General features: G+C 41.3%; 1 protein-coding gene across 1 annotated transcript in view; it reads right to left on the bottom strand.

Annotated features, from left to right (window-relative positions):
* Positions 1-21,382, bottom strand: part of LOC133383369 (uncharacterized) — a 58,822-nt gene that overhangs the window by 23,416 nt on the left and 14,024 nt on the right. Inside the window, exons 2-8 of the mRNA XM_061623952.1 lie at positions 20,714-20,836; positions 9,135-9,254; positions 8,442-8,561; positions 7,723-7,845; positions 6,109-6,191; positions 1,266-1,391; positions 224-269 (exon numbers count right to left, since the gene is read on the bottom strand). Coding sequence (XP_061479936.1) covers positions 224-269; positions 1,266-1,391; positions 6,109-6,191; positions 7,723-7,845; positions 8,442-8,561; positions 9,135-9,254; positions 20,714-20,836 — 741 coding nt within the window. The remainder of the gene's footprint in view (positions 1-223; positions 270-1,265; positions 1,392-6,108; positions 6,192-7,722; positions 7,846-8,441; positions 8,562-9,134; positions 9,255-20,713; positions 20,837-21,382) is intronic.

The raw sequence follows: 21,382 nt of genomic DNA, 5'->3' as shown, positions 1-21,382 counted from the left end.
CTGAGTACTGAAGAGTTTAACAACAACAACAACAAAGTCACACAACATATATGCCTCTAAACAAAATATGGTATTTTTCTTACTTAATGGAAGAAAGAGTGATCTGAGGACATTCTGTGCAGAGGCTAGACTAGTCAAAATATAGGGGTGTATGTTTGTGTGCAGGTTTAAGTATTTACTTGCAATTTTTCATTTATTAGCATGCTAGGACTAGCCTACTTACCACTTGTGGCTAAATTCCTGAGACAAACACAAGCCTGGTTTGACACCTAGTTGCAGAGAAAAACAAACAAATCAGAATGCAAGAGAGAAACAATGTTTGGCTGTAAAAAGAGTGTGCAGGTCATAAAACTGACTGGTTCACAATACCTTCATGTAATGCTTTCTAAACCTCAAAGTATACCAGCAGGATTATGTCACAAGCCAAGAAAGCCAGACTTTGGGTGAACATCAGCAAAAACTTCCTCCTTGTTAGAGCAGTACGACAATGGAACCAATGACCTAGGGAGGTGGCAGGATCTCCAACTCTGGAGGCCTTCAAGAGGCAGAAGGACAGGCACCTGTTGAGTATGCTTTCACTTCAGCAGGGGCTGGACTCGGTGGCCTGACAGGCCCCTTCCAAGTCTATTATTATATGATTCTGTGTGTCAACGAGTAAAGTTAAAATGTAAAAATATTCTCTGTGGCAACGTGAGACTAACTCTGACAGTGCTCCATGGATATCTGAGAGAAAAGTGCCACTTATAGGTGGATCCTGAGCCTATTTGTACAATGAAAGAATGTTTTAACCTTTTAGAAGAACTAATTGATCTTGATTTAGTGATTAATCTAGTTAATGTTGCATTTGTTTTGGAAGATCTATGATAGTCGTATCTTTCCCAGGCCATCCCTATTCCTAAACTGTCATTGTAAGAAGCAAACATTTGAACTGGGACATCTCACCATTATTTAGACATGGGACTTCCCCTGACCTTAGGAGGTTCAGTTTGATGCCTTAGAGATTCAGAAAAGATGCCACATCTAGCTAACTCCAAGATCCCCTGGTTTGTGCATTCATGTAACCCCCTCCTAAAGAAAGCATTTCTTCAATCATCACACTGAACACAAATTAAGATATTTAGGCCACAGTCCAAAGCATAATTACTTGGAAATAAGTTCCACTGATATCAAAAGCACATGTCTGAACAAACAATAGGGCTATTAGGAAAACTATAAACAATACCCCAATCAGTAATCCAACAATCCCACATTGTCAATAGCTTTACCTTTTCCACAGATGAAGACAGAAGAAAAAGGAGCATCCGTAGAAGAAACCTATCACCAATTTGCAGCATGGCTTCACGGTGCTGCAAGTTTGTGGCCATGTTGCTTAGAGCGGCACAGCTATAAAACTGTAAAAACAAAAAGTATTGTAAAAATCATAGGGGAGCTTGTGGAGCAGTCAGGGTGCAGACATTAGAAGCCTCATGGATTTCAGGATGGGAATGGTTATGGTCAAGGGTTCTGAAGCATATGGCCAAGACCCCATAGAATGGGAAAGGACCATGATGGGAATCTTAGAGCTATCGATCCCCTGCTGCTGGAAAGCAAGCCACAGCTCAGTATTTCCCCTCCTGTGTCTCGCAACTCTGCAAATAGGAACTAAGGGACTTGCAGGTAAAGGACTACCACAAATAGGTGGATCCTGCTGCCAGAAAATCTGTTGGAGGGACTAGGGTCAGAAGTTATGCTAAAAAGTCTTTAATGTTAATTTGCCATAAATTCTTATGGAATGCATGCCACTGCATCTAAAAATGTTCACTTGCCAAACTACTGACATGGGGTTGGAGAGAGTCTAGGAAGACAGAGTATGCATAGAGCAGGACAGAGTTCATACTGTTTCAGAAACGCTGGCTGAAGCAATTCCATATGGCAGTTTCCTTTGTTTTCAGGTTGGGCACTGTAGGTTTGGGAATGTCCCTGGAAAAAGATACTTTGTCCAATGGAACACAACTGTGATCACTGCAGTCCACACAAACTATGCTGGTCCTGTGTTGGTCCCTGCCAATTGTGTCAAGACCAACATGAGTTCAAATACTCCACTTCTCTGTACCAAGAGGTATAAAAGCACTGATTGCCAATCTCAAATCACTCACGCTTTCACTTTATGCACAAACAACTATAAGTAATTTGGTACTGTCCTTAGTGTTCCTTATCCTCAAGGTGAATTAGTACCACTGCTACTAGTATCTACTACTAAAATCAAATTGATTATATAATTGGTAACAGAAGATGGAGAAATTTCATACTTTCTGCAAAAACAAGACCAGGAGCAGACTGCGGTACTGATCATGAACTGGTTGTATTGAAAATCAGAGTAAAGCTAAAGAAGAACAACAAAGCAATCATAATGCCAAAATACAGTTTAAATAACATCCCAGAAGAATATAAAGATCAAATAAGGAATAGATTTGAGGCTTTAAACTTAGTTGACAGAGAACCAGAAGAACTATGGAGTGCAGCAAGAGACATTATCAGGGAAGAATGCAAAAAGACAATACCTCTAGTTAAAAAGAGAGAATGACCTCAATGGATGACTGAAGAAACTCTTAAAATGATTAAAGAGAGAAGGAAAGCAAAAGCAAAAGGAGATAGAAACACGGTCAGAACCCTAAATGCAACAACACAGCAACTAGTATGTAGGGACAAAGAGAACTATTACAATAGTTATTGTATAGAAATAGAAGAGGACAACAAAAAGGGAAGAACAAGAGCCCTATTCCAAAAGATTAGAGAAATTAAAGGGAAATTTAAACCAAGAGTAGGGATGTTGAATAATCAACAGGGGAACACACTGACTGACTGAGATGAAATAAAAGGAAGATGGAAGCAATACACTGAAGAACTCGATAAAAGAGATGCCAGGATGACAGATTCATTCACGCAGGAGTCATATGATGAAGAACTAGAAATCTTAGAATGTGAGGTAAAAGTTGCTCTTAAAATACTTGGAAGAAGCAAATCACCAGGAACAGGTGGCATACCAATAGAGTTGCTACAAGCTACTGAGATGGAATCTGTCTAAATTTTGACAAGAAATTGTCAAGAAATATGGAAAACTAAACAATGGCCCACAGACTGGAAGCGTTCAATATATATCCCAATACCAAAGAAAGGGGATCCCAGGGAATGCAGTAATTATCGAACTATTGCCTTAATATCCCATGCAAGTAAAGTAATGCTCAGGATTCTACAACAAAGGCTCTTACCATATATGGAGCGAGAAATGCCAGACGTCCAAGCTGGATTTAGAAAGGGAAGAGGCACCAGAGATCATATCGCAAACATACGTTGGATAATGGAACGGACCAAAGAATTTCAGAAGAAAATCACCCTGTGCTTTATAGATTACAGCAAAGCCTTTGACTGTGTAGATCATGAAAATCTATGGAATGCCTTAAAAGAAATGAGGGTACCACAGCATCTGATTGTCCTGATGAGGAACCTATACTCTGGAAAAGAGGCTACTGTAAGGACAGAATATGGAGAAACAGATTGGTTCCCAACAGGAAAGGGTGTGAGACAGGGGTGTATTTTATCACCCTATTTGTTTAATCTGTACACAGAACATATACAGAAAGTGGGATTGGACCAAGATGAAGGAGGTGTGAAAATTGGAGGGAGATACCATACTACTAGCAGAAACCAGTAATGATTTGAAACGAATACTGATGAAAGTTAAAGAGGAAAGCACAAAAGCAGGACTACAGCTGAATGTCAAGAACACCAAAGTAATAACAGAAGATTTATGTAACTTTAAAGTTGACAATGAGGACATTGAACTTGTCAAGGATTATCAATACCTTGGCACAATCACTAACCAAAATGGAGACAACAGTCAAGAAATCAGAAGAAGGTTAGGATGGGGGGGGGACAGCTATGAGATAACTAGAAAAGGTCCTCAAATGCAAAGATGTATCACTGAACACCAAAGTCAGGATCATTCAGACCATGGTATTCCCCATCTCTATGTATGGGTGTGAAAGTTGGACAGTGAAAAAAGGGGATAAGATAAAAATAAACTCCTTTGAAATGTGGTGTTGGGGGAGAGCTTTGCGCATACCATGAACTGCAAAAAAGACAAATAATTGGGTGTTAGAACAAATTAAACCAGAACTGTTGCTAGAAGCTAAAATGAAGAAACTGAGGTTATCATACTTTGGACACATCATGAGAAAACCTGATTCACTATAAAAAAACAATAATGCTGGGAAAACAGAAGGGAATAGAAAAAGAGGAAGACCAAACAAGAGATGGATTGATTCTATAAAGGAAGCCACAGACCTGAACTTACATGATCTGAACAGGGTGGTTCACGACAGATGCTCTTGGAGGTCATTGATTCATAGGGTTGCCATAAGTCGTAATCAACTTGAAGGCACATAACAACAACTACTACTAGTAGTAGTAGTATTTTTTAAAGATCTTTTAGGCTGTTTTGTTTTTAAGATGTTTATTATTTTATTGCTTTTTGTTTGCCACTCTGGGCTCTTTGAGGAAGAAGGGAAGGATATAAATTTAATAAGCCATCATAGTCTAAAGCCAATTGTATATTTTATTCCAATATGGGTTGGTTCTGCAGATTTAAAAAGTAAAAGTATATAATATAACTTCTGGGGGGCTTTGTCTGGGCCAGCCACTGTTTTATTTAAGTCTAGGTTATTCAGGAGTGACAGCTGACTAGCAGAGATAAATGGGAAGAATTATACAGATTTAATTTGCTACTGTTATAAGTACTACTTCAATGTTGCTTTACTAGTTTGGGACTCAGCATGCTCCACTCTGTGCACGTTCAGTACAAAAATCCTCATACTTCCCCCCCCCAAAGGAGCACAGAGTGAAACAGAACGTACTGGTAGTGCTAAACATCTCCCAGTGGGACTCACAGTGGAAGGTAGAGAAGGGAGACCTGATTGTAAGGATGGGATTCTTCACCCTTTTTAATCATAATCACCCTCTTCCATTCTCCACCTGGGTGTCTCTCTACTAAGAGGTTCCAGTTGCAAGGAGGAAAGTTTTTCAAGTCAATTGAAAAATTATGGGTGTGTAGAGGACCTAGATGCCATGGGGTCCAGATAAACTGCTCCATGGTGAGAGAGAGGGGAGTGGGGGAGAAATTCGATCTGGTTCACACCTAAAGGTGAATTTATCAAATTTGCACTTTTCAAAACAATATGAGAACCAAAACATGACCATCCTTTGAAATTTGCAATTATTCAAATTTTGCAATGCAGTTCTCCAACCAAATCTATTAAGGGGAAATGTGCTTAAAATAGATATATTAGTGAAAATAAGATATAAAAATGCATTATGTTATGAAGAATTGTTTGCAATAATGTGTACATTAGTCAAAACTGCATACAGAAATGTGTTTAGTAAAAGAAAATTGCTGTAAAATGCTGAAGAATTTTCATGAGGATTTCTTTAAAAAATCACAAATTGCTACAGAAATGTGGAGAACTGACTGGAAAAATGAGGAACCCGAGAGGGCCAAAAATGACAGATCTTTCCATCCCTAGAGGGCAAGATGACCAGATCCCTTTTGTTTGCAAATCATTTATACATTATTTTTTCCTCAGAAGCCATGGTAAGAATAGAATAAAAATGTTTAAATGTTTGCACTTCACTTACACTAACCTATTTGAGACTGAAGATGATTAAAGACGATTTAAAACATTGCTGCATTCTTGAATCTTAGATGAGTTAGTGCCTATTAATAGTTATCTCAAAACAAATGTCAAGAACAGAATGGAGCAACTGGAACAACTTCAGGCTATTTTTTAAAACTTACAACAAATTTGACTGATGAAACAAGAGCACCTTTGTTCAAGGTACATGGCCCCTCTCTTCATTTCACCTAAGAGGTTACCGGTTAGCTCCCAGGTGTCATGAACACCTCTACCAAGGCAAGATTTGCTCAACTAGTCAAAGTTTATGTGCAACACCACTGGACTACTAATTGCTGAAAGTTAAAATGTCAAAGCCTACAATTTCATTTGTCCTTTCCTCTGTCTGTAAACTCAGCTGAGGAGCAATTCTGAAAAGCTACTGCTTTAATGTCAAGTTTACCTGTACTTCTGTGTCGGGAGTCTGCAACAAAAGGGTGAGAAGTGGGAGAGCACCTTGTCGAAACAAGATGTGCTGAATCCATTCTGCGAGGGAAGATCGAAAGAATGTGCTAATGTTAATGCTGAGGTTAAGAAGTTATTTTGGCCTAATGAACATTCCCTTTGCCACCACTGTGCAGATAACGGGTTAAGAGAGAAAACGAAAGCGTCTTCCTAGAGAAGCAACTTTAAAAAAAGCAAATTATTTTACTTCAGATGTGTATTCTTGTATTTTTTCCTGAATCGCACAGTAAAATTGCCAGAGTAAGCCACCCGTTATCAGGGGTGGGCAGGGCACAAAAATAATGTGGCTAAAATATTCTGCATAAAAACAAAGTCAAACCTGTGTTTGTCCTGGAAATATTGGCCCAGATGAAGCAATATTGGTTTTTTATGTATGCTTCGGGTTTATGTAGTCATTGGAAATTTTTGCAGCACCTTGTAGGAACAGAATTGGAACTCAAGTTCATGTTCACTTTTGCATGTTGCAAAATGAGGATGCCAATATGGACTACAGAATAAAATGTGCATAGTCAGCTGCTGGTTTAAGAAATACATAACTTGTCTGCTTCCTAAGTGGTCACTAAAGACCCAATGAATTACAATCCCAACCCCACTTATCTGGGAGTAAGAACCACTGAATGCAATAGGACTTACTTCTGAGTAGCTATGATATGATTAGGGATGGGATCCATTGGCTGGTGCAGCTTCAAAAGCATTCCATCAACCGAACAGGCAGTATTAATTTGAGGTTATTCTTTGTCCACTATGTGCTGTTTTTACTGGTCTGATTTTTTTCTTGCAAAAATATTGATATTAATATTGATATTTTGAAAGGAAATATTTATAAATGAAAGAAAATATCAATATTTTTAAAGGAAATACTGATAAAACGAAGCAGCTTTGCCACCTCCTCTGCCTCCTCCTCTGCTGCTGAGGCTGGTCGGTTTTCACGTTAGCAAGCAGAGACCGGCTGTTTTCTTTTTGGAAAGGAAAGGACGAAAACAGCTTCCAGAGCCACCCACATCCTCCTCGGCAAGCCTAGAGTGACTTTAACGTGTGTGAGACTCTCTAGCCTTGCCTTTTAGTTATTTGACATGTTAACACTACAGAGATCAGAAGGCAAGGCTAGACAGCCTTATCCATGATAAGGACTCTCTAGAGATTCTCTAGAGCTAGGCTTGCACTTTAATCTCTATTTTAGGGTTGGCTTGCTTCCTCCTACTTGGAGCTTGGATTATTTGAGTGGAGGGGGGCATGGCAGAAAGAGAGCAACCTGTGCTGCGAAGAAAACCAATAAAAGAACAATATATGTGAGGGAATATTTCGGGGGGGGATTAGTGTTGCGGGAAAGTTCTGGTGTTGAAGTTTGTGGAGCTATCCTGTATGCTCCAAAAATGGAGAACATGTAGACAATTGAAAAATCCGGTGCTAAATTTGAATTCAGCGGAATTCTCACCCATCCCTAAGAATTGCTCTGTACATAATAAACACTTCATTTTAAAGAAAACAGTAGCTTTGGCAATACATTTTGTGTTATTGTCACATTTGAAATAAATAACCTGCATCATAATACCTGATTGTGTGAGGTTGAAAATAGCCCAAATTGCATTTTGTTGGACTCTAGAATTGTAAGATTTAGAAAGGGCAAGTAAGGGTACAACTCCTCCCGCTGCTGCAATTGCTTCACGGCTGACATCTGGGGAAACAACAAAGTGAAAGAGAAATCAAGGAGGCTTCTTTTTGTAAGGAAGTTTCCCTCTTCCTCCAAGCACACTTTACAGAATAGAGACTGGAGAATTTAAGTTGAGGGTTCTGGGTACCAAGTGGCAGAATGGATAGTGTTAGTTCTGTTGCCTATCAGATTTCTGTGAAGAGGACTATTGCTATGAGTTATCTTGAGGCCAGAATCTTAGACTTAACAAAGTAGGTTTATAACTATTAAGATTTGAACCCAGAAATCCCCGGTCCAAGGCTAGCTTTATATTTGTTGCACAACACAGGAGCAGTGACTAAGAAGTTCTTAGGCAGTCTGGAAGCACTGGATTGGTTCCACTGGTGCATCTGTGCAGCCCTGATATTATTTCCATCCCATCCCATGCCATAACCATGCAGGTAAGCTGTAGTGAATCTAGTTTTGAAACACCAGCCATTACTGGTTATATGTGCATAATCCACTCTGCTGGCATAATACAGTTCTTCTTGACGCAGCATTTATATAAATCACATCATTCTCTCCCAACCATAAGTTATGAAGGTGACATTAAGCACTGGACCTATTGGCATCATGCTCACCTGTGACAGCTAGTGACATTATGCAGGCACAGGAATTACACTGGAGAGTGGCATCATCAGACTCAAGCAGTTCCAGAATTGGCTCAATTAAATCCATTTGGACGACATGTTCCTTGGTTACTGTTTGTGAGTCAAAGCAGAAGTAAATAACTTTTTGTGTTGTTTTTAATGCCTTTAATACAGGTATACTACTGGAAACAACAAAGGATCACCATCAGCAGCTAATACCACTAGTCAATCTGACATGGGGAGAAAATGCCTTCTCGGTTCTGGTAGGAGCAGGAATCAAAACCCATCCTCTGAATCTGTACCTCAATAGAACATTTTACTGTGGCAAAAATCCATCCTACCGATTATTATTTTCATATATCCTGCCCTTCAAATAAACTTCCAGGCAGCTAGGCAACATAGATCATATCCACCACCACATTTAACAGACATATCTTCCCCCAAAGAATCATTTGAACTATAATTTACTTCTCTCAGAGCTACAATTCCCAGCACCTTTAACAAACTACAGTTCCCAGGATTCTTTGGGGGAAGCCACATGCTTTAAATGTGCTTTAAATATATGGGGTGGACTCTAGCTACAGCAACACCTAAGACCACAGGTGAAGGTGGTGACTTCAGAATATAATAATCAAGCGCTATATTTAACTTTGTTACAACAAGGTATCTTCATTATTTACTCACCGTTTCCTTCCAGTAAGAAATTTACAAGGGACAAAGATGAAATCTGCTGAACCTCCAACTCATTAGACTTCAACAAAGCATAGTATATTTCCAGATGCTCTAGAGGCAGCTGAATGTTCACTGCAGAAATGAGATGAAATGCCAATTGTAAAAGGCTCTTCCGGATCCTTACATCTTCAAATAGTGGAACCTTCAGGCACAACAGAACAACACACAATAGGCCTATTTCACTTTTCAGGGGACCTGAACACCCCCCATGAGCTCTGTCTGTGCGAACTCACATGATATGTGAGTACAAAGGGTTGTACCCAACACTTTCATTCTGTTCGCACAACAGACATTCATGTGTGCAACAGAACATCCTCCTTCTTCCCTGTAGCCTCCCTCGCACCCTCAAAAACTGCTCCAGAGAGTTTGGGGACCCTCCACAGCAGGTTTTGGGGGTATGTAGGGAGAAGAGATGACGTTGCTCAAGTGGAACTCCATACATGCAGCAATAGGTATAGCATATATACTCATTCTGCCACCTGAAGGTCCACCTTAACAACTTCTCCAGTTGAAAGGTATTAAGACCATATTTTTTGCACTGATCTAAGAACTGTTGATTAAAGAGAATACAAATAGTCATGATGTCTCCTCTATCTCACAGTCTCTGGGATCAACATGACGAAGATACTCCATACTACACTCTATAGTATATCAACCTTGTATCCTGTAGCTGCCCTTTAGCCACCAAACTAAATTCAAGGTTCTGGTTTTGGTGTATAAAGCCCTATACAGCTTGGGACCAAGATACCTAAAAGGTCATCTTACCCTTATATACCCAGTCAATCACTACACTCTGCAGGTGAGGGCCTCCTGCAGGTACCATCTTATCAGGAGGTCTGTTCTGCACAACATAGGAAGCGGACCTTTGGTGTAGTGGCACCTACCCTTTGCAATTACCTCCCCTTAAATATTAGACAGCCGCCATCTCTGTTATCTTTTCAGTGCCTATGGAAGACCTTCCTTTTTCAACAAGCCTTTTAAGTAGAGACTTATCCCAGTCTGCATCTGTGTTGGAATTAATGTTTAAGATGTTTTTAAAGCTTTTTAAAAAAAAGATGTTGTTAAATGTTTTGTTTTAACATGTTTTTAAAGATATTTTGCCTTAATATATTTTGAAGTCTGTCTTTATGATGTTTTACAGTGTTTTTAGTGTTTTTGTTTGCCACACTGGGATCCTGCTCGGACAAAAGGCAGGATATAACAAATAAATAATATTTATCACTCGCCTAGTCACCCTTGGTGTAGCCAAATGAGGGTTGAACTGTCAGAGTTGAGATGAATGGTTCTGTCCCCCTCTCCCTCTGGCAGCCTCTGTGATGTCCCTGTATATATATGACTGTACATATGGTAAGTGCGGGTTTATTAGAGTGTATATGGTAAGTGGACTGAGTGAGAGGGGGGAGTACATGGGCTGGAATGCTGGAGAATGTTGCGTTATGATTGGCTGAGCGTTTGAGTGTCTGAAGGTATAAATGAGAGGATGACGGTTGAGGGTTCGGTTGGTGGGAGTTCTGAGAGAGGCTGTTGGTTGGTTTTGTGGGTTGGATTGGATTAGGCTGGTAGTGAGGCAGGTTATTGACGACTAGAAACAAAGAGAAATGCATCTGATGAAACCATATGCTTGTTAACTATACCTTTAAGTAATCTTGTTGTTCCTGTGTATATAAATAAATATTTCTTGGTCTACCTAACGCCTGATCCTTGGCTGGGTTTACACAGACCAGAAGGGTGGGCAGGGCTTATACCAAGGTTGGGAAACAGTATCAATGGTGGCAGCGGTGAAGAGATAGTGTAACATCATCAGGTATCCAGAGCAACCCAGGGCTGTATTCTTTATAGGCACAAAGATACAGGGGGGTTGTGGCCTGCAAGTGCACCCAGACACAAAGTATCAATAGGCCAGGAGGAGACTAAGGCACAGTCTCAAGGCAATATTGAATTATGGGGAGGGACTGGTGGTGCTGCCTAGCAGTGGGATCTTGAGAGATCTTTGCTAGAGCCGGTGAGAACCATTTAAGGACCAGGACCCTGAGGTGGGACCGTGACAAGGCGGTGACCACAGGCAGGATCCTAGCAGGTGGCACCTGAGGTGGGATCCTGACAGGATGGGGCCTGACAGCCTCCTCCACTCATAGCTAGATAGAGGGATGGAGAGCTCAATCCTTCCTGTCAAAGTCCCCTGGCATTTCTATGCTGAACATGGAGGAAAAGAAGTACCTTCTTCTAAGCCCAGTGTAGAAACTAAGGGGGTTGGCAATCGTTTCACCCCTTGGACATTCCCCTAAAGTTTCTTTGGTGAATATGAGGGAGGGGTGAAGCCCCCTCATCTGCACCCGGCATGGAAACTAACCATGCCTTTTTATTTTTATTTACTAGCCTGATTTTAATCATAAAAAGAGTACCTCTTCTGCCAGCCTCTCCAATGAGTAAAAAGTCAACTAGCAAAATAAATAAAATAGCAGGCTAGTAACTTTTGTGGACAAGGGCTGTGCCACATTATCTGGGCTCAAAGAAGATATCCTTAGGATCAGAAGGGCTAGGCCCAGTTCACACATGCTGGGAAACCAATACAAGTGCCTTGGGAGTGCATAGGGGCCGGTAGCATTTTTTTTTTTTTTACAAGGCTGGATTTACATGACGGTGCCATGTGTATGAACCATCCCAACAGAAAAATGTTGTCAGTATACAAAGCTGATGAAAGCATGTTTCTGCAGCTGCACCCTCCATGTTGGTCATATTGAAGCTGTTGACAAGTGAAGTGACAAAGATTACCTGAGATTACTACTAGCTTTGACAGTTGTTTGCTACCTCTGGTGTCAGAAGCAGGATGCCTCTGAATATTGGTTGCTAGGAATCACAAGTGAGGAGAATGCTATTGTGCTCAGGTCCTGCTTGTGGGCTTCCCATAGGCATTTAGCTGGCCAATGTGAACAGAATCCTGGACTTGATGGACTTTTGGTTTGATCCAACTGGGCTCCTATATCATTAGACAATAAACTTAGTTCATCGCCTCACTTCTAGCAAGCCTGGCCTGCTTCCATCCCCTCCCTGCACATAGTCCTTCTTACCTCTATCCGCATATTCTTGCCTGCCATTTGATCACCTACCCATTCTTCATATTTCTTGACAAGATCTTAGTGATATCGAAGACAACTCTTTCAGCTTTTGTTGCAAATGCACTGCTTCCATACTGTACATATGCTGCCACCTCCTAAAACCCACCTTTGATCCAAACCCATTTGTACCCAGCTCCTGACATACAACCACTGATGTTTGCACCAAATCTGCAAACAACCACTGATCAGGATTTCAAGATCTCTAAAATCAGTGGCTCCCACCACTCAGGACCTCTGTGCACAGTGGCAAAACAGCAGCTTGCATAAGTTGCAGAAATCAAGAGAGCAATGGTATCAATCTCCCATTAGATTTCTCATCAAGGAACAGAAATGAGAGCTTGAAGTCTGTGAAGGGTATGTGGTGTTTCAGACTATAACAACTGGAGTCAAGAATGAAGCCCAGTCCTAGGGGCCATCTCTACCATTTCTTCCAAGTTTTTCAGCCCAGTGTATAGTTTTGGTGTACACACAAAGGGGTGTTCAAACAAACATCTAACCTGTCATATCTTAATCAACCACAACCCTTCCATATTGGCTGGCCATGGTGCCCAGTGGTCGTGCCATGTGGCCTCAGTGTGAAAAGGCCCTAAGTTCTTCCCCTAGTGCTTTTTCACACAAAGGGAAATCTTGATTGGCAAGCTGAAGGGACATGGAGTCATGTTGGTGCAGAGGAGGCATGGCCCACTGGGACAATCCTGCTCCCTCCCTCATGTTAAAGGGGAAACCCTCAAATCAAACTAAAAGTGATGGGCTGTATTTCCCAAAACGTTAGAAGTATAACTGCATATTCTTTAAATGTATTAATGTTTTCCTCATTTTAAACACCACATTGGTCAGACTCTTAGGAACAACCTAGTAGCTGGTTTTGGCTTATTCATTTATTTATAAATATATCTGTATACCACTATTTCATTTAAAAACATCAAAGCTGTTAAAATAGAACACGCCTGCTGAATCTCTGTAGGCAGGCCTTTGGAACTGAAGGCTTTAAGGGTAGTGATTGATAAAGTTATCAATGTCTTGGATAATTTTTTGGACTGGAATGATGTGATGGAGCTTGACACAGAAAAAAATCTATGGAATTAACTACAGATATGTGACAATGGAAAAATTCTTAAGAGATGAGCCAGTGCATTTTGTAAAAAAGAAGAACAGAGATATGACTTTACAACAATATTTCAGCAACATATTCAGAATTGATGGCAAGGAAATATTTGTGATAAAGGAAATTCCCATCAGACTCTTATTATATGACTATGGCTATGACAGCAAGATTAATATGGGATACTGATAATGGAAGAATGGATACTGAAATTACTGGACTGAACAGGACTATTGAAGATGGAAGATGGAATTAATATTGATAATGGAAGAATGGCTATTGAAATTATTGGATCTAACAGGTTTTATGAGATGGATCAATCTATATGTTTATTTGGACTATGGCTATGACAACAAGATTATTATGGGATACTGATAATGGAAGAATGGCTACTGAAATTACTGGACTTAACAGGATTATTGATAATGGAAGAATGGCTACTGAAATTATTGGACTTAACAGGATTATTGAAGATGGAAGATGGAATTAACATTGATAATGGAAGAATGGCTATTGAAATTATTGGACCTAACAGATTTGAAAGAGATGGATTAATCGACATGTTTATTTGGAGAAAAATTGAAAGATATCTCTCTCAAGGAACTGAAACCTCTCTTTGACTTTTTGTGGAAAGAATAAAGTAATGTTTATGAGATTTGATGATTAATTAAGATAACTACTGGAGGAAAGTGATTTTATAATATAATTTAGAAGACAAGATTGTTATATATTGTAGACTTATAACTGATCTGCGACAAATCGGAAGTCAACATTTTATTTTATTGTTTAATTATTTTTGTTTTGTTTTGTTTTTTGTCTTTGAAAATTTGAATAAAAATTAATGATAAAAAAAGGGTAGTGACTGAAGAGGATGCTGTATGTTATTGTTTTACTTGTATGCTCTTAAACTGGGTTGCAGTATTTTAAGTGTATGGCTAATTGGTTTTAACATCTTAATAGTTTAATTCTGTTTTAATGCTGATTTTTATATGTTTATATGTTTTATATGTTTATATGTTCTTAATGATATGTTCTTACTTTTATCTGGAAGCTGCCTTGAGTTCCAGTTTGGAAAAAGGGCGGGGTATAAATAATAATAATAATAATAATAATAATAATAATAATAATAATAATAATAATAATAATAGTAATAATAGTAATAGTAATAATAATAATAGTAATAATAATAATAATAGGCAGAGCATTCCAGAGAACTGGGCCGATGACACTGAAGGCTTACTTGATTTCGTGACAATGTTAAATGAGCCTCGCTAATTTGAGGGATGGCCGAAGCCACTCCTGCAGATGATCTCAGTGATCAAACTGGGATATAAGGGTTCAGGTGGTCCCCTAGATCTACATTGTTCAGGGCTTTGTCAATTAATACAAGGACCTTGAACCTTGTTCAGTAGTAGATGGGCAGCCAGTGCATATGTTTTAAAAGTGGAGTCACATGTTGTCAGCCATGAGCTCCTACCAGCAATCTAGCCACTGCATTTTGCACCAGCTGGAGCTTCCAAACGAGGGCCAAGGGCAGCCCCACATAGACTGCATTGCAGTAATCCAGCCTCGAGGTTCCCAACACATGGACTACAGAGGTCAGGCTATCCCTGTCCAGGAACAGCCATAGCTGATGAACCAGACAATGCTCGTAAAACTCACTCCTACCCAAAGGGGATACTTGGGCCTCTAGTGGCAAAGATGAATTCAGGAGTACTCCTAAGCTACAGACCTACTCCTTTAGAAGGCCCACAACTCCATCCAGAAAAGGTAACTTGCTTTATCTTCTGGACATGAAACCACCTATGAAGAGTCTTCATTTTCCCAGGATTCAACCACAATTAATTGGCCCTCATTCAGTTCACTTCAGGATTCAGTTCACAGACTCTCCCGCTTCAGATGTTATGGAAAAATAGAGCTGTGTGTCATCAGCATACTGCTAACACCTTGCCTCCAAACTCCTAATGACCACTTCCAACAACTTTATATAGATGTTAAGTAGCACTGGGGAGAGAACGTACCCACAGGTGGAACCCCATAGCACAAGTGCCAGGGGGCCAAAGAACACTCACCCAGTGCTACTGTCTGGATGTGGCCCTGTAGGTAATAGTGGAACCATTGTAATACAGTGCCTCCTATACCCATCTCACTAAGGTGGTCCAGGAGGTTACCATGGTCAATGGTATCAAATGCCGCTAAGAGATTGATCAGAAGGAAAAGGGTCACACTCCCCTTTCTCTCTCATGTTAAAAGTCATCCATCAGGGCTACCAAAGTTGTTTCTGTTCTGAAAGCAAGTCTAAATTCAGACTGTAATGGATCTAGATACTCAGTCATCCAGGAATACTTGCAGTTGCTCTACAGTTCCCTGCACTACCATGATAATAAGGAGAAATCTACAGGTATTTTCTCCCAAGAAAATGCTGTATTTGCAAAGTCAAGTGATGCACAGGCTCTAAAAGATTACTCTCCCTCCCTCCCTCTCCCTACGTCCACTGAATTCGGATTTAGCACCGGATTTTTCAGTGGTCCACATACTCTCCATCTGTGTGAAGCGATCCTGTTTGCTCTGGACTTCAGCTGCTTCCCTGACACAGGATTTCCCCCCTCAAATACATTGTTCTTTTACCTCAAATATATTGTTACCCACAGCACAGCAGTACAGGTTTCTGTCTCTCTGCCATCTCCCCTCCACTCAAATAATCCAAGCACCAAGTGGGAAGGAAGCAAGACAAGCATAATAGAGATTATTACTTTCTCTGCTCATGGCTGCTAGCCACAATGGCTATCCTCTGCCTCCATAGTCAGAGACAGTATGCTTCCAATTACCAGTTTCTGGAAACCACAGGAGGGGAGAGTGCTCTTGCACTCAGGTCCTGCTTGCAGGCCTCCCATGGGCATCTTGCTGGCCACTGTCCAGAACTGGATACTGGGCTAGATGGGTGATTAGACTGATCTAGCAGGCTCTTCTTATGTTCTTATTAAAAAGCAAGCCTAGAAAGTCTAGTGTCATTAGCATGGGTAAGACTCTCTAGGTTTGCCTTGTAATCTCTTATGTTAACCTGTTAAATGATTAAAAGGCAAAACTAGAGAGTGCAATCCATATTAAGGCCTCTCTATGCTTGCCAAAGAGGTGGTGAGGGATGGGGGGCACTAAAAGCTGCTTTCCTCCTTTCCTTTCCAAAAGCAAACAGCCGGCCTCCGCTTGCTAATATGAAACTGACTAGCCTCAATGAAAACTGCTTTCCTTTTCTTTATCTATATTAATTTTGATATAAATATTGATATTTGGGGGGGACAAAATTTGGACCGATAAAAGCAATGGATAGCAAAGAACGAACACAAACTGATACTGCCTGTCAGGTCAATGGAATGCTTTCAAAGCAGCACTAGCCAATGGATCCCTTCCCTATTCTACGTACCTCCTGCATCTCCTTAGCTCTCCATTCTGAGCAACTAAGATATCAGCCTGTAGTACTTAGGGTTGTCAGGTCTCCGGTTTTCTGCCGGAGTCTCAGGGAAAAGGGGGCCATCTCCGGCCTCCGGCCATAGTCTCTTTGGAAAGGACTGATCTCCGGCTTTTCAGTGTCTCCCTGAGGCACGCATGCATGATTGACACACGCATGTGTGACGGCTGTGGTTGGCCGCCGCCTTCCCGCCCTTTGTGATTGAGGGCGGGACTACTGGAGAGACAGGAGGTGATTGCTGCCACTCCTGCAGGCCTCCTCGAGCAGCAGGAAGAAGGCCTGTCGGTCGGAGGAGGCGGTGAGAGGCCGGCACAGCTTGTTGGTAGCTAGGCCCGTGGTCGGTTCCGGGCGACAGAGAGAGAGAGAGAGAGAGAGAGAGAGAGAGAGAGAGAGAGAGTGTGAGAGAGAGAGAGAGAGAGGGAGAGAGAGAGAGAGAGTTCTTAGGGCTTCAGCAAATACCTAGAGGAAAACTATTTTCCATAGGGCTCATTCTTGGCCTTCTCCCTCCACCAATATAAAGAGTAAACCATTCTGCTTTCCCTGTATGTTTTCCCAATCTCAGTAGCTTTCTCTCTTTTCTCTGAAAGACAATGAGAAGCAGGCACCAATACAGGTATTATAAATATATATTGGCTGGAGGGGCAGTGGTCCCCTGCTCACTCCGCTCACTGTTCCTGTTCCACACCCTACTTGAGTGTTTTGGTCTGGATGGAATGTGTCCTTGAACTGGGATAATGACTTTTACTTGCCTGGATTGACGATGGGGAAGGGTGTGTGTGTGCAGACACTTCTGGATTTTGCATGGCTGGCATATAGCTTACTGGTCAGAGGTACATCTGTTTGCTTTACCCACTTTTGCTTATGGATGTGCCCACAACTGACCCCCTGGAAGATTGCCTTGTGAGGGAATGTGGCCCTTGGGCTAGAAAAGGTGCTCCACCTCTACAAGGAGAGTGTTAAAGCCTTTTTCTCACCAAGAAGTACAAAACTGCAGCCCCTGCTATTTAGCTCTTATGTCCCAACCAAGTCTCAGGATGCCGGGCAATTTTACGAGCGGTCAGGCTTGTTGAACCTCACATCAAGAGAGTGAGAGACTGAGAATCACAGCCGGCCTTTCCTCATAGCGGCACACTGCAGGTGAAGACCTGTTGTAGAGAACAGGTGACCTTTCAGGGAAAGTCCAGGCCATCATGACTATTTTCTCTTGCTCCCTTCTTTGGGAGCAAGGGCAGCATAAATAAACAAACAACTTCCAAAGGAACCTCCGATTTGAGCTTGAGATTTCTGCTTTTGATTCTTGAACTGGAAGGTCTTAATAAAATTATCTCCTTTGCAATTTTATTTCTACAGGACCTACCACAGCAAGCCCACTACCCATTACCTGCATTAGGGCTTATTTATTAAACTCAGAGAGAAAACATGGAGTGAAATAAAAGAGGGCACACCCTGACTCTGGGGCCTCATTTTCATGTTGCCTTTTGCTATTTTTACTATGCCAGTGGTAAATTTGAATGAATAATATGTTTGATCCTTTGCCATGTCAAAGAAAAACCTTCCAGGTTTCACCATGCAAAGATGCCTGCAAACCAAAACACCACACATTTCTGTGGCAAAGTCACCTTGTGGAAACTTCATGAACCGAAATATAATGAAATGTAATATGAGCATTACGCAGTAGGGAGCTCTAGTCTGCTGTAATACTAAACACTTTCACTTTCAAAGATGCTGAGATGCATAAATCTAAAATGACCTTTGAATTAAATATTAAATTCAAACAATAGATTTGGAGCAGTTGACTATTAGCAGACCATAAAGGCCAAAAAAATGTAAAACATTTGGGAAATTGTTGTTGTTATGTGCCTTCAAGTCGATTACGACTTATGGCGACCCTATGAATCAGTGACCTCCAAAAGCATCTGTCATGATGTGTTCAGATCTTGTAAGTTCAGGTCTGTGCATTCCTTTACGGAATCAATCCATCTCTTGTTTGGCCTTCCTCTTTTTCTACTCCCTTCTGTTTTTCCCAGCATTATTGTCTTCTCTAGTTATTTATTTATTTATTTTTGTCATGTCTTCTCATGATGTGTCTGAAGTATGATAAGTTCAGTTTCATCATTTCAGCTTCTAGTGATAGTTCTGGTTTAATTTGTTCTGACACCCAATTATTTGACTGTTTTGCCTAGAATGCCCTCCCTTGTCCTTAACATGGCTGCAACCTCAGGGAGAGGGCTGCATAACCTCAGAGAGGGGCTGAAGAACCTCAGGGAGAGGGCTGCATAACCTCAGAGGGGGGGGCAGAGAGAGCAATGGGCTGCATAACCTCAGAGAGAGGGGGGGCTGCTGTGGGCTGAACAATTCTCAGCGCTGATGTGCCTGTCCCTCCACCTTCATCTTGCTGTAGATAGCCGGGACGAGGTCCAGAACATCCAAGAAGCACGCGCAGCAGGATCTTGGTAGGGATGCCTTTACGGAATCATATGGCTTCCTTTATGGAATCAATCCATGTCTTGTTTGGCCTTCCTCTTTTTCTACAACCTGCTATTTTCCCAAGCATTATTATCTTTTATAAAAGATTATTCTTATTTTGTATAATCTTTTATAAGATGTTTCACCTTGATGCAATTAAAAACCATTCAATTGCTTCAGCAGGCAAAAAAGTCATTAAGTGGTCTGCCAAGACCCACAGTAATGTTCAAGTAGTGGTGGTGGTGAGTTTGCAAATCCCTGGTCTATCGCCTTGCTGTCTGGTTGTGAGCTTACAGGATGTGTTTGACTGGCCAGGGTTGGATGCTGGGTTTGAAGAACACAAGGACAGCTCTGCTGGATCAGCCAAAGGCCCATTTAGTCCAGCGTCTTGTTTGCACAGTGACCACCTAGATACCTGTGGGAAGCCCACTAGCAGGACCCGAGTGCAGCAGCACTGTCCCCACTTGTGATTCCCAGCAAATGGTACACAGAGCCATATAGCTTGTGATATGAAGGGCCTTTACTCTGATCCAACAGGGCTCCTCCAGCAGCATTGTGGCATACTTGTGTGCAGGGCTGGATTACCCACTAGGCCCCTGCATTAGTGCCTATGAAACTCCTACAGGTCTACAAGAAAGTTTGGGATCTACAAAATAAGTTAATTAAATGTTCCCTAAAGGCGTTGAACTGTGACCTGGCAGACCAAGGTTCGAATCCCCACACAGCCATGAAGCTCACTGGGTGACCTTGGGCCAGTCACTGCCTCTCAGACTCAGAGGAAGGCAATAGTAAACCACCTCTGTCTGAATACTGCTTACCATGAAGACCCTATCTGGGATCAACTTGAAGGCAGTCCATTTCCATTTTGCATCACCCTAAGCTTGTGAGAAAGAATGACCTTGTCACTTCAGATGGACCTAGGAACACCCTATTTTAGGTAAGATTTCTTTTTTAATCTCCAGAGAATTTATTTTTGAATGGTATGCTCCAAGCAACTGTGGTTGATACAATGTATAATGTTTAATGACGTCACTAGGGCCCGCCCCGTGACGTCACTAGGGCCCGCCCCGTGACATCACTAGGGCCTGCCCCCATTTTCTCAGGTTTTTGGATGGTTCCGACCTGGCAACCCTAGTAGTACTGCTGTTCTCCTTGTCTCAACTCAAGACTTTTTCTCTATCTGTATTCACACTAATGCCTCACTTTCCTTTTTTCTTGTACCTCTGCTTGTGCAGAAGTGACATGTAACAAGTTATTACAATTAAACCAGTCCATTATAGTGTCCTTAAAAATCACAACTCAGGGTTTTTTTGTGAGTGTGTGTTTTGCTTCCTTTGGTTTCTATGAATGTCAAAAAATATATGGAACAGATCTGACTTACGGTTTTGATGGCTTATCTTCAAATAATAAAGAGCAGCAGACTTTTGAAAGACAGGATTCTCTGAAAAAGCCAAGGCCCTCAGAGCCTCCAGGGAGACATTGCCAAGTGGTGACATTTCAAAACCTTAAGAAAGATGCAATGATAACAGTCTAAATTGTGTAAGAAGAAGTTAAATGCACAGAATGTAAAGCAACAGATAAATCAAAACAGAGATACACTTCTATATAGAAATATTGTTTAATTTTGATCTTGGCTTTAAAATTAGCACACTAAACAGAGCTGAGCAAATTACTGGAAAAATATTCATCATGCCACTATTTTTTTTTGCTTTTGTTTTGAGCATCCAATTGTTCCTTTGATCTCTTTTCTTCCTGATGCTCTTTACTCTTTGTTCCTTTGTGTCATGGCCCCGTCAGAGGACTCATCAGACGAGGATGACTTGGGAGTAACAGCAGCAGACCCAGAAGGAGAAATGGAGGAAACTCCTGAGAACCCAGCTCCTTCTCCCCCTCAGCTGCAGAGCACCCCAGACACAGCTGAAGCCCTTCAGCCAGACGCAGACAGTGAACAGGATACTCCCCCCCCTCACGTGCAGAACGCAGACAACAGAAGGTCAGGCAGAAGAGGGGCAGGCCTGTCCACTTAAGGCCAAAACGCTGATGGCTAACA

This window comes from Rhineura floridana, chromosome 4 (assembly GCF_030035675.1).
Source record: "Rhineura floridana isolate rRhiFlo1 chromosome 4, rRhiFlo1.hap2, whole genome shotgun sequence".
NCBI classification, from domain to species: Eukaryota; Metazoa; Chordata; class Lepidosauria; order Squamata; family Rhineuridae; genus Rhineura; species Rhineura floridana.
Note: the sequence above shows the minus strand (reverse complement) of the source record. Positions and strands in the feature narration are given on the sequence as shown.